At 36.8% G+C, this 13377-nt stretch overlaps 1 protein-coding gene across 1 annotated transcript in view; it reads left to right on the forward strand.

Moving 5' to 3' along the window:
* The window catches only part of SENP6 (SUMO specific peptidase 6), a 115348-nt gene that overhangs the window by 15856 nt on the left and 86115 nt on the right, over positions 1–13377 (forward strand). Inside the window, exons 2-3 of the mRNA XM_033219828.1 lie at positions 4196–4289; positions 6563–6623. Of these exons, the coding sequence (XP_033075719.1) occupies positions 4196–4289; positions 6563–6623 (155 nt within the window). The remainder of the gene's footprint in view (positions 1–4195; positions 4290–6562; positions 6624–13377) is intronic.

The following is a 13377-nucleotide window of genomic DNA, read 5'->3' on the forward strand; positions in this document are numbered from 1 at the left end:
TGCCACCAAATATAGCCAGTGTATGTTTGTCACAACTATGAAATTTAACATTTGTATGATAGTAGTATTACTATTACCTGAACTACAAACTTTATTTTGTATTTCACCAGTAATTCCATTAACGCCTTTTTCGTATTCGAGAGTCCAGTCCAAGACTTCGGATTTGATTTGTCTTATCTCCTTAGTATACTGTGTTCTTTCACAGTTTCTTAATCTTTCCTTGTTTTTCATAACCTTGGCAGTTGTACAAAGTACCATATACAGGTATTTTATACAACGTCCCTCAAGTTGGGTTTGTCTGATGTTTTCTTATGATTAAACTGGGATTATGAGTTTTAGGGAAAAGATCACAGTGCTGAAGTGCTATTTTCATCATACCATATTGAAGCGTGCATGCCATGAATAAGACATGTCACTATGAATGTTAACTATGATCACTTGGCTGAGGTAGTCTCCACTGTCTCCATTGTCAGTTTGTTTTTCCCCCCTTTTAGGTCTGTGTTTTTGAAGTAAGTTACCAAGGTGAGCCCGTACTCAAGGAAAATTCATTTTTACCTTTGGAGAAGGGAGTATATGCTTATATTATTTGGAATTCTTCTATAAGGAACATGTGTCCCTTCTTTCCATTTATTTATTTATTCAATCATCTGTTTTTATCAGTATAGATTTTGGAATATTTATTTTATTTAGGAGTTATAACCCAATGCCAATGTTACTTATTTTTGCTAAAATTGTTCCAACTTTGGCCATTGGGAATTCTTTCAAGTTGGCTTCCATAAGCTTTTGATACTCCCCCATCTTTAAAAAAAAAAATGACTTTCTTGCATTCTGACCCTGTAAGTGACACCAGCTTCATGTTGGCGTTTTTTTCTGCCTCTGGCCTAGAATCAGTCATTTCTTCTAGGAGCCCTGGCTCCTTTTATTAGAGAGAATGGTATATAGAAACCAAGATCTAGTTGTAGGTGTGTTTGTTGCTACTGGGGTGTCACTGCTTCTAGACCCTCTAAGAAAGCAGTCCTAACTCTCTATACTAACCCATGTTACAACATACCTGTTCATCTGTATATGTATTAAATAAATGTGAGTTCATGCTGTTATGTCTGACTGTAACCTAGTACCACAGGGTTCATTCTTTCTTCTCTTGTTTATTTGTAACTTCTTTATCTGACAGGGAGAAACCTTGTTTCTATTATCTACTATTTATTATGTTTTCTTTTTTTTTTTTGTGGGGTGACAGAGTCTTGTTCTGTCACCCAGGCTGGAGTGCAGTGACACACGGTCTCTGCTCACTGCAAGCTCCGCCTCCCGGGTTCACGCCATTCTTCTGCCTCAGCCTCCCAAGTAGCTGGGACTACAGGCGCCCGCCACCATGCCCAGCTAATGTTTTGTATTTTTTTTTAGTAGAGATGGGGTTTCACCATGTTAGCCAGGATGGTTTCGATCTCCTGACCTCGTGATCCACCTGCCTCGGCCTCCCAGAGTGCTGGGATTACAGGCGTGAGCCACCGCACCCGGCCTATTTACTTATGTTTTCAATCCCAGTATACATGTTAAGAAGTTTAATGTATACTGGTAGTTTGCTCATTAAGACTTATTTCCTCCTGTTCGTGATATTTCTGAAACTTTTTTTTCGGGCTTGCATTGAAGTTTTATATTTTTTAGAGAGGATTTGTGTTTGCTTGTGTTAGTCACTTTCAGGCTGTTTTTTTTTCCCCCTTTTAAAAGCAGTTTTTTATTGTGGTATAATATACATAACATAAAAGTTACTGTTTAACAGTTTTTAAGTGTACATTTATACAGTTCCTTGGTATTAAGTACATTTATAATGTTGTGCAGCCACCACCGATATTTATTTTTGGATCTTTTAAATCATCATTAACAAGAACTGTGTACCTATTAAACAGTAATTCTCCATTTCTCTACTTCCTTTAGCCTCTGGTAACCTTCATTCTACTTTCTGTCTCTATGAATTTACCTATTCTGGGTACCTCATATATGTGGAATCATACAATATTTGTCCTTTTGCATCTGGCTTATTTCACTTAGTGACTGTTTTTAGGGTTCTTCCATCTTATATCCTGTATCCAATTTGTATCCCTTTAAGGCTGAATAACATTCCATTGTGTCTATGTGTGTGTGTGTGTGTGTACATATGTACACACATACTATATTTTGTTTATTAATCTGTTGATAGAAATTTGTGTTGTTTCCGCCATTTAGCTTACTGTGAATAATGCTACTATGAACATTGGCATACAAGTGTCTGTTTGAATACATGCTTTTGTTATTTTAGATGTCTACTTAGAAGTGAAATTGCTAGCTCATATGGTAATTCTATGTTTAACTTTTTGAGGAACTGCCAAATTCTTTTCTACAGTGCCTGAACTGTTTTTCATTCCCGCTAGCAATGCACAAGAGTTCCAATTTCTCCTATGTCCTAGCCAATACTTGTTACTCTCCATTTTTAAAAGTAAATAATAGCAACCGGGCAGGGTGGCTTACACCTGTATTCCCAGCACTTTGAGTGGCTGAGGCAGGGAGGATGGATTGAGGCCAGGAGTTCGAGACCAACCTGGGCAAAATGGCAAGACCTCACCTCTACAAAAAAATGTAAAAATTGCCCAAGCATGGTGGCATGTGTCTGTGATCCCAGCTACTCCATAGGCTGAGGCAGGAAGATCACTTGGGCTCAAGAGGTCAAGGCTGCAATGAGCTATGATGGCGCCACTGCACTCCAGCTTGGGCTACCTTACCTCAAAAAAAAAGAGAAAAAAAAGGTGTCCTAATGGGTGAGAAGTAGTATCTCATTATGGGTTTGATTTGCATTTTCTAATGGTTAGTGATGCTGAGCATCTTTTCGTGGGAGGGTATTTTAATTATGGGTTTTTCATGGCCTTGTACGTTGTGAAAATTCTGACTACATACCCTAGTTAATTGTGGTATCTTATGGTTAGGGATTTCCTAACTGTCTTGGTTCATTTGGGCTGCTCTGTTGAAGTTCATAGACTGAGAAGCTTTTAAATCTCACATTTCTCAGAATTCTGTAAGCTGAGAAGTTAGATCAAGATGTCCAGATTCAGTATCTGGTAAAGTCCCACTTTTCCACAAATGGTACCTTCTGGCTGTCTTGCCACGGAATGGAAGGGGCAAACAATCTCCCTTGGGCCTCTTTGATAAGGGCACCAATCCCATTCATGAGAGGTGTGCTCTCGTGGTCTAATCAGCTCCCACAGGCCCCACCTCTTAATACCATCTGTATCTTGGGGTTAGGATTTCACCATATAAATTTGGGAACATTCAGACCATAGCACTGACCATGGGGTGGATATACTTTGTCTTTAGTTCAACTCAAAAAGCCAGAACCAAGTGTAAGACATCAGAATTACCCACCCCGCTGCGTCTTCAGTAAGTTTGTTTTTTGTTTTGTTTTGTTTTTCCCTAGTTCACCCAGTCAGAGTGTTGCCCTTCAGCTTGTCTGGTTTTCAGTCTGACTTCTCATTTTGCTGGGGCCTTGAGGTTAACCTAATAAAGCCTGGGTTCTAGGACATCGGGTTTTTAGTCATACAGTACCGAAAAAGAAATGCCATCTTTGGAATTTCATTTAGCTCTCTGGGTTCCCACTTTCTAGTTGTTAATGGCTTCAAGGGGTTTCAGCCATGCACTTATAAAATTTTTTAAAATTCATAATGAGCACATTTAGTGTTCTGATCTAGAGTTTTTCAAGTTGTCAAGTTTTAACTACATTGCCAAAGCAGGAAACCTTGTTTTGTTTTTCTTCTGTTAAAAGGCAGGTATCAGTGAGTTTAAGGCAGAGTCTAGCAGTCTGCATATAGTTCTCGTGAAGAAGGCAAGCAAACTATTTATAGGTATTTATTTCTAGAATCAGTGATCAAAGATGAGTTTTAGGGCTGATTTTATATATTAATACATATTCATGTGCCCTCTATTTTTATTATAGCTTTCTAATCTGAGCTTCTTTGTGTAGCAAACACATGTATGGATGACTATGAATTAGTAAAAACAGATTTTAATGCCTTTTTCTCTTTGGAGGAAATCAGATGTTTACAAAAAATAGACAAAGACAAGCCAATTAAAACAAAATCTAGAATAATCAAAGAGCTTGGGAAATGCTCACATTTGTTTATATTGAATAGCTCTATTAATGAATACTTATTGCAGTTTGTTTTTATTTCAGCTTTGGCTAGATCAGAGTCTAAGAGAGATGGAGGTTTTAAAAATAATTGGAGCTTTGATCATGAAGAAGAAAGTGAAGGAGATACAGATAAAGAGTAAGGATTTTTTTTTTTCCCTCAGATATTTTGTAAGAATAAAACTTCTCGTTAGAAAAACAATTTCTATTCCATGGAAATATTTTTAGGAATATGGTATTCTTAAGAAAACATTTAACTCTTTCACAGTTGCTTTAAGGAAAGAAAAAGCAGTTCTTTATTGATAAATTATTTTACTGTTATTTTCTCCATCTTTTGAAATGTATAAATATATGCTTGTAATACATGTAACCTTATAATTAAAAATTGACTGTACAATGGAAGGCTTCAAAATAAGGACATTGTTTTTTGTTTTTTAAAAAGGCATTCTGTTCAGGCAGCAATTTGAAAAGCCACCATTTATCATGAGTAAGTGAACCCAGATTAAGACCCTTGCATTTTGTATGAAAGTTGAAATACTGTAGTATCTTTCTTCCCCAGTTGTGACCACACCCCTACCACATCCATCTTAGGTCAGATTCTCACCAGAGAAAGCAGAACCATTATAAATGATAAACACAGGTGTTTATCCAGACAGAAGTTAAGCAAAGTGTTCATTACACTTTGTTAATCTGCTTGGAATGACTGTTGTGTAAAAATTTTAAATGATAGTTTTAATAGAACTTTTTGTATGTCGTGAGATTTGTTTTTAAAATTCAACATTCAGTTTTTGGCTGGGCACAGTGGCTCATGCCTGTAATCCTAACACTTTGGAAGGCCAAGGCAGGTGGATCATTTGAGGTCAGGAGTTCAAGATCAGCCTGGCCAACATGGTGAAACCTCATCTCTACTAAAAATACAAAAAATTAGCTGGGTGTGGTGGCGCACACCTGTAATCCCAGCTACTCAGGAGGCTGAGGCAGGAGAATCACTTGAACCCAGGAGGTAGAGGTTGCAGTGAACCCAGATCATGCCATTGCACTCCAGCCTGGGCAACAGAATAAGACTCCGTCTCAAAAAAACAAAAACAAACAAGAAAACATTGTTTTTAGGTTTTTGATTTATTGATCTCGTTTTCTGCTGGCCAAAATAAACAACAAATTCAGAGATACACAAATGTACACACGAAGTTCTACCAAAACTATAAATATGTTAGAGAAATTTTTATACAAGAAGTCATTCAGAATATATTGGCTAAATATTGTAGGTGCTTCACTTCTGTCTGGGCAACAGCTCCGTTCATCATTACCACTTTATGTGCCTTCACCGATGAGATGTTGATTTGAAGTTTTATTTGAAGGAGAGCTTTGAACTGGTAAGTCTCTCATTTAAAATCAGTATTTTATAGTTTTCTTTCTTTCATTTCTTTTATACTTTTTCTGATTACTTTAAAATATTAAACAATTATTGTTATATTCAGTATGCATATAGTTTTGAAAAATTAGAGTTAAATCTGATATTAAGCTGCATAGAAAATATACCACCTCTTAAACATGTTTGTAAAAATGTTTACGAGATAATTTTTATCATTAAAACAATTTGGGATGTATATAAACATTGCAATAAAACATTTTACATTTTTGTGTAAGTATCTAGAACTTTACAATAAATACTTTAGCTGAGTTGTCTTCGAAAAGGTTGTATTTGACTTTGGTGGCAGATTTACTATAGTTACACATTTTTTAAAAGCTGTCTTTAAGGTGCTACCTGTTCTGTACATTTCGTTTATGAATTGTACTTTTTAGTTCATCATGAGTCTCAGGGACATCAGCTTTTTGAACATGTGCCTATTAACAGGTTCATGTTATCTATTAACATGATAACATGATAATTTAATCTTTTAGAATTTTAGGCCAGTGATTTATCAGTGAAGTATACTATTTTACTGTAATAACACTGGAATTACTTCCTTTTCATTAGCTAAGACTTTCTTTCCTTTCAGTTCATTTCTTCTCCATTATTTTGTTTCTCTTGTCTTTCTATCCTTAATTTTCAATCTAAGACAGAAAGGAAAAATAAGTGAGAATAAATAAAATCCGTAGCTAAATAAACAGAATTATGTGTTCATTTATTGTAGGGTTCAGCAAACTATGATCCATGGGCTAATCTTGTGTGCCATCTAATTAGTAATTTTTGTTGGAACATAGCTACATGTATTATTTATGGCTGTTTTCATACAACATATGAGTAGCTGCTACAGAGACCCTATGACCTGCAAAGCCTATGGTCTGGCCCTTTACAGAAAAAGTTTGCTGATTCCCTGAATTAGGTGAACATAGAGGATAAAACCTCAGAATGTAATATAAGGATTATAATTGCTACTTAAGGTTTTTTTCCCCTTATTTTCTGTGTAGTGGGACAAATCTGCTCAGTGTGGATGAAGATGAGGATTCTGAAACCTCAAAAGGAAAAAAGGCAAGTGTTGCTTAAAATATTTTTTTCTTTTACGTTATATACAAAAAAAATTGTTACCTCAAAAGAAGACCTAATATTTTTAATTTATAAACCCCAGTTACCCACTTTCTCCACCCCAGAGGCAAATGGTGTTCCCAGTTTGTTATTTATCACTTTGGGAATGTTTTATGCATTATAAAGAAGAGAAATATTTCCACCTCCCATGTTACACAACTGGTAAGATACTGTGCATGATCTTCCTTTAACTTATCTTGGAGACCATCTGTAAGAGTTCATAAAAACACCTCATTCTTTTCAGTGAGTGCATAGTATTCCATTGTATTATATACCATTAACCAATTGCACCTATTGATAAATATTTAGTGTTGTCAACTTTTTAATTCTTTTCTAAAATAATGTGTAAATTAGCCTTCTATATGGGTTATTTTGCAGACATACAAGCGTATCTGTAGAGTGAATTCCTAAAAGTTGCACTGCTTTATCAGGACAGGTCCATTTCTAATTTTGGCATACCACATTTACACTTGTTCCATCAATATCTGAACGTTATCTGTTTCCCCACATATCTGTCATAATGTCATCAACCTTTGATCTTTGCCAATGAAAACTAGTATCTCAGTATAGTTTTAATTTCCATTTTATTTTTTGTGAGGTTGAGTATCATTTCATATGTATAGTCTAATTCTTTTCTAAAATAATTGTCAGTTAATATCCTTTGCCCGTTTCTCTATCTGGTCTTTAGAATATTATTCATAGGAATTCTTTTTATATTTAGTCTAAGATACACTTTTTTTTTTCACATTTTGACATCTTTGAAATCTAGATGCATCTTATAAGATAGCGTTATATGCTTTAATTATTTTTAAAAACTGTTTTTGGCCAGGCGTAGTGGCTCATGCCTGTAATCCTAGCACTCTAGGAAATTGAGGTGGGAGAATTGCTTTAGGTCAGGAGTTTGAGACTACCTGGGCAACATAGTGAGACTCCATCTCTAAAAAATAAAAATTTTTGCACAGTACATATAATAGTGGTATATTATGTAATAGTTTTATAGGTTTGATGAAATAAGGTATTTTGGAGAAATTGGCCCTTTGCTGTGATACTAGTTGTTAATATATATACGTGTGTGTGTACTTTTTTTTTTTTTTTTTTGAGACAGAGTCTGGTTCTGTTGCCCAGGATAGAGTACAGTGGTGCAGTCTCAGCTTACTGTAACCTCCGTCTCCTGGGTTCAGACAATTCTCATGCCTCAGCCACACGGGTAGCTGGGATTACAGGCATACGCCACCATGCCTGGCTAGTTTTTGTATTTTTAGTAGAGAACGGGTTTCACCGTGTTGGCTAGACTGGTCATGAACTCCTGGCCTCAAGTGATTGTCCTGTCTCTGCCTCCGAAAGTGTTGGGATTACAGACCTGAGCCACTGCGCCTGGCCATTACTAAAATTTTAACTCAGTTTTTTCACTAGTCTTTTGTCTTTGCTTATGATGGCTATTGCCATGGGGAAAATATATTTCTTTATGTCATCAAAAGTATCACTTTTTCTTTTAAAGGCTTTTGGGTCTACTGTCTTTGTTCTTAATGATGTTAATTTAATAACTTATTTGGGGCTGGGCACGGTGGCTCATGCAAGTAATCCCAACACTTTGGGAGGCCAAAACAGGCAGATTACTTGAGGTCAGTAGTTCGAGACTAACCTGGCCAACATGTTGAAACCTCGTCTCTACTAAAAATAGAAAAAATTAGCCAGGCGTGGTAGTGGGTGCCTGTAGTCCCAGCTACTTGGGAGGCTGAGGAAGGAGAATTGCTTGAGCTCAGGAGGCGGAGGTTGCAGTGAGCTGAGATTGCGCCACTGCACTCCAGCCTGGGTGACAGAGTGAGACTCAGTCTCCAAACAAAAAATAAAAAAACCCACTTTTATATGCTTTGTCTTATTAGATATATAAAATAGTTTCACAACAGTAATACCAACATAATTACCAATAAAATGATTTTCAAATTATTTTGTTTCCTTGTTTTTGATGACACATATACCAGGTATGTGTGTCCCACTAGGAATGTGTATTTAAATTAGTATATTTTTAAGTCATTTGGAGTTGTTTATTTCTGTTTGGTATTCTACCAACTGAATAGAGAGTTAGGTTTGTTGTTGTTGTTGTTTTTAATTTTGTTTTTTGTAGTGAGGAATTGCATTTTATTTTCATTTTAATTTTTATTATGTAAATTTTTTGTATGGTTTCAGCATCACATCTCAAAAGAAGTAATTTTCAGAGAAATCTAATTTTGTCTTGATTCCCTTTATTCTGTTTTCCCATAAGTGACTTGTTTTAAAAATTAGGTGGCTTAACTTTTTTTTAATATATAGGTAAGCATATACTACTATTCTTGGAAAAACTATCCACACTGTTTGCTGACACCTTGATTTTCTTATTTAACAGTATGTTATATAGATCACTCTACAGCAAAGTATTTACAGATCTTTGTCATCCTTTTTATTATATAGTACTCCATTGGATGGATATACTGTAGATATTTAATTTATCCCTACTGATGAATAGAGATTTTTTCCCCCAGTCTTTTGCTAGTACATATAAGACTTTACTAAAACCTTGTGCATATTTTTTTTTTCGTATCTGTCTAGTATATTTGTGGGATAGATTCCTAGAATTGAAGTTGCTATTTCAGAGGTGAAATTCACATGTGATTTTGCTAGATACTGCCAAATTCCCTATCTATAAGTGTTAACATTAGCCATTCCCACTAGCAGTGTATGACTCTATTTCCCTATAATCTTGCAAAATATGTAGTCACACTTGAATTTTTGCTGATCTGAACATAGCACCTTCTTCACATATTTCCTGTATTTACACTGTAAGAATTTGAAGAACTTTTACATTTCCTTTTTTCCCCTGTCTTTCTGTTTTTTTTTTTTCCCCCTCTGCAACAGCTCTATTTTGTCATAATTTGAGGAAATTTATTTTATTTATTTATCTATTGAGACTGAGTCTCTCACTGTTTCCCAGGTTGGAGTGCGGTGGTGCAGTATTGGCTCGCTGCAACTTCTGCCTCCTGGGTTCAAGCAATTCAAGCAATTCTCCTGCCTCAGCCTCCTGAGTAGGTGCGATTACAGGCGGACGCCACCAAACCAGCTAATTTTTATATTTTAGTAGAAGTGGGGTTTCACCATGTTGGTCAGGCTGGTCTTGAACTCCTGACCTCAAATGATCTGCCCACCTTGGCCTCCCAAAGTGCTGGGATTACAGGCGTGAACCACTGTGCCCGGCCTGAGGAAATTATTGAATTGGATGTTTTTCTGTTAATACTATTAAGTTTTTCTTTATGAAGTTATTCATACTGAAAAACTCTTAAGGTTTTTCCCACTGCAGGTTTTCCTGTTTTTTATTTTAACATCTGGATTTCCTGAAGTGCTGCTTTTTAGGTGTTCTTTACATAGACAAGAAAAAAAATAGAAAAAAAGGAGTGAACTGGGTAGATGAAAATAAGATGTGGGCAGGCATGGTGTCTTTTGCCTGTAATCCCAGCACCTTGGTAGGATGAAGCAGGATGATCGTTTGAAGCCAGGAGTTTGAGATCAGCCTGGGCAACAAAATGAGACTCTACCAGAAATAAAAAATAAAAGATGTTTTCTATCACTAACTTATATAGGGCATTGGTCTTAATGTACATATATAGAGCTTTCAGATTTCTTTTTTTTTTTTTTGAGATGGAGGCTTGCTCTGTCGCCTAGGCCGGAGGGCAGTGGTACAATCTCAGCTCATTGCAACCTCTACCTCCCGGGTTCAAGGAATTCTCCTGCCTCTGTCTCCAGAGTGACTGGGATTACAGGTGTCGCCACCACGCCTGGCTAATTTTTTATATTTTTAGTAGAGGCCATGTTGGTCAGACTGGTCTCGAACTCCTGACCTCATGATCCGCCCACCTCGGCCTCCTAAAGTTCTGGGATTACAGGCGTGAACCACTGCGCCTGGCCTGCTTTCAGATTTCTTATGATTTCTTGTAAAAGTATATGCTTTATTACATATTTTTAAAATGTAAATATTTATATTTTAAGGTAAAACCTACAGGACACATTGATTTATTTAGTGAACTCTAAAGATCATTCTGATATGATAGTATCATCTGTTTTAAATATACATGGACCATCTCTTCTTTAAGTTAGAAATTTTATATTGTGCCTTTTCCCTCTTAAATTAATATTTCTTCTGTTCAGTTTTCCCACAGAATCTTAATATGATATACTTTTATGTAATTGAAAATCTTTTTATTATCCTATCACACTTTAATAGAGATATTCTTCACTGAAGATAAACTTTACTGAAGCTTAACATTAAGTAAAACTCCTGCTACTAAAGTTTGTTTTTTTAAAACTGAGTTATCATTATAATGATTAATGAACACTTGATCTAAAAAGTATTACTATAGATATTTATAGTTATTAAATTTATTATGCAAAATAGTATTGGAAATTTATCTTTTAACATGGATGAGGCTGATGGTTTCCCTTTTTATTCATTTAGTTCATCTATTCATGAATCCATATTACCTGAATGAAACTTTCTGAATAATTTTACTCTTTCTTAAAAATGGACATGTAACAGTTGTACATATTTATGGAGGGAAATTTCTTTTTAAACTTTTTTGTTAGACACAAGTGCTGAGAAATCCTGGTTACATTCTAAATAGATAAATATGGAAATAGTTTTGCTATAGTATCATCGTACAATTCTTTTTTTATTTGAAACAGAATCTCACTCTCATCTCCCAGGCCGGAGTGCAGTGGGGCAATCTCGGCTCACTGCAGCCTCTTCCTCCTAGGCTTAAGTGATCCTCCCGCCTCAGCCTCCCAAATAGCTGGGACTACAGGCGCCTGCCACCACATCTAATTTTTGTATTTTTAGTAGTTTTAGTGGTTTTGCCATGTTGGCCAGGCTGGTCTCGAACTCCTGACCTCAAGTAATCCACCCACCTTGGCCTCCCAAAGGGCTGGAATTACAGGCATGAGCCATCGTGCCTAGCCACAGTTCTTTCCTTTTGAGTTAAATGGCAAAAATTACATAGTGACCAAACATTTAAAAATTAAAAATAATTTGTAATCCAGTCATTAGGTCCTGACCTTCCAGATTTTGGAGAAATACACTAAAAAAGCTTTACCAAGATTTGAATAGCTGGTATACTTGTTATTTTTAGGTTTCTTTTTTTGTTTTGTTTTGTTTTAACCAAATACTCTCAGAAATAATTGGAAACACTGAAATCTTGTTAATTTCTGTATGCTTTTGCCAATACAGTACTTTTTTTTTTTTTTTTTTGAGACGAAGTCTCCTGTGCCCCAGGTAGGAGTGCAGTGGCGGGATCTTGGCTCACTGTAACCTTCCACTTCCAGGTTCAAGCAATTCTCCTGCCTCAGCCTCCTGAGTAGCTGGGACTATAGGCATGTGCCACCATGTCCAGCTAGTTTTTGTATTTTTAGTAGAGACAGGGTTTCACCATGTTGGGCAGGCTGGTCTCGAACTCCAGACCTCAGGTGATCCACCCACCTTGGCCTCCCAAAGTGCTGGGATTACAGGTGTGAGCCACCACGCCCAGCCAGATTGAGGATTTAAAGTTGATTACTATGACTAAAGCTACCATGCTTGATAATCCTTCAGAAGGTCTTTATGTGTCCCAGGGATATATACATATATCTACCTGGATTTTGAATAGCTTACAGGTAATGTATAGGTCTGTCAAACTAAAGGAAGAAACTGAGGCAAAATTAATGTAGTTAATAAGTTAATGTAGTAAAAATTAATATATTATAGTGAGTTTATTTGAGTCACATTTGAGGACTGCTACCTGGGAGCATAGATTTAAGTTGTCCCACATGTATGCTTCGATTAGCAGCAGTTACAGTGAGTTTTTTAATGAAAAAAGAGAAACTATTCTTTTTTTTTTTTTTTTTTTTTTTTTTTTTGAGGCGGAGTCTCGCTCTGTCGCCCGGACTGGAGTGCAGTGGCCAGATCTCAGCTCACTGCAAGCTCCGCCTCCCGGGTTTACGCCATTCTCCTGCCTCAGCCTCCTGAGTAGCTGGGACTACAGGCGCCCGCCACCTCGCCCGGCTAGTTTTTATATTTTTAGTAGAGATGGGGTTTCACCGTGTTAGCCAGGATGGTCTCGATCTCCTGACCTCGTGATCCGCCCATCTCGGCCTCCCAAAGTGCTGGGATTACAGGCTTGAGCCACCGCGCCCGGCCTAAGAGAAACTATTCTTAAGTTGTTTACCAAGAATTTACATTAAAATAGCTAACAATAGATACTGATTGGCCATACTTTGTTCTTTGTATCACAAATTCATGGAACATGAAGATAATGAATGAGGACCACAATGTGCAACTTGTGATAACTTTTTTCTTTGAGATGGAGGCTTTTGTCGCCCAGGCTGGAGTGCAGTGGCATGATGTCAGCTCACTGCAACCTCCGCCTCCTGGGTTTAAGCCATTCTTCTTCCTCAGCCTCCCAAGTAGCTGGGATTACAGGCATGCATCACCACGCCTGGCAAATCTTTTATGTTTTTAGTAGAGATGGGATTTCGTCATGTTGGTCAGGCTGGTCTCAAACTCCTGACCTCAGGTGATCCACCAGCCTTGACCTCCCAAAGTACTGGGATTACAGGCGTGAGCCACTGTACCTGGCCAACATTTTACGTAATTTATCTGCTAGTCAGGAAACTACAGACAAGAAAAAGCACATAACACCTT

The sequence above is a fragment of the Trachypithecus francoisi genome, unplaced genomic scaffold (assembly GCF_009764315.1).
Source record: "Trachypithecus francoisi isolate TF-2019V2 unplaced genomic scaffold, Tfra_2.0 Lachesis_group10, whole genome shotgun sequence".
In the NCBI taxonomy this organism is placed as follows: domain Eukaryota; kingdom Metazoa; phylum Chordata; class Mammalia; order Primates; family Cercopithecidae; genus Trachypithecus; species Trachypithecus francoisi.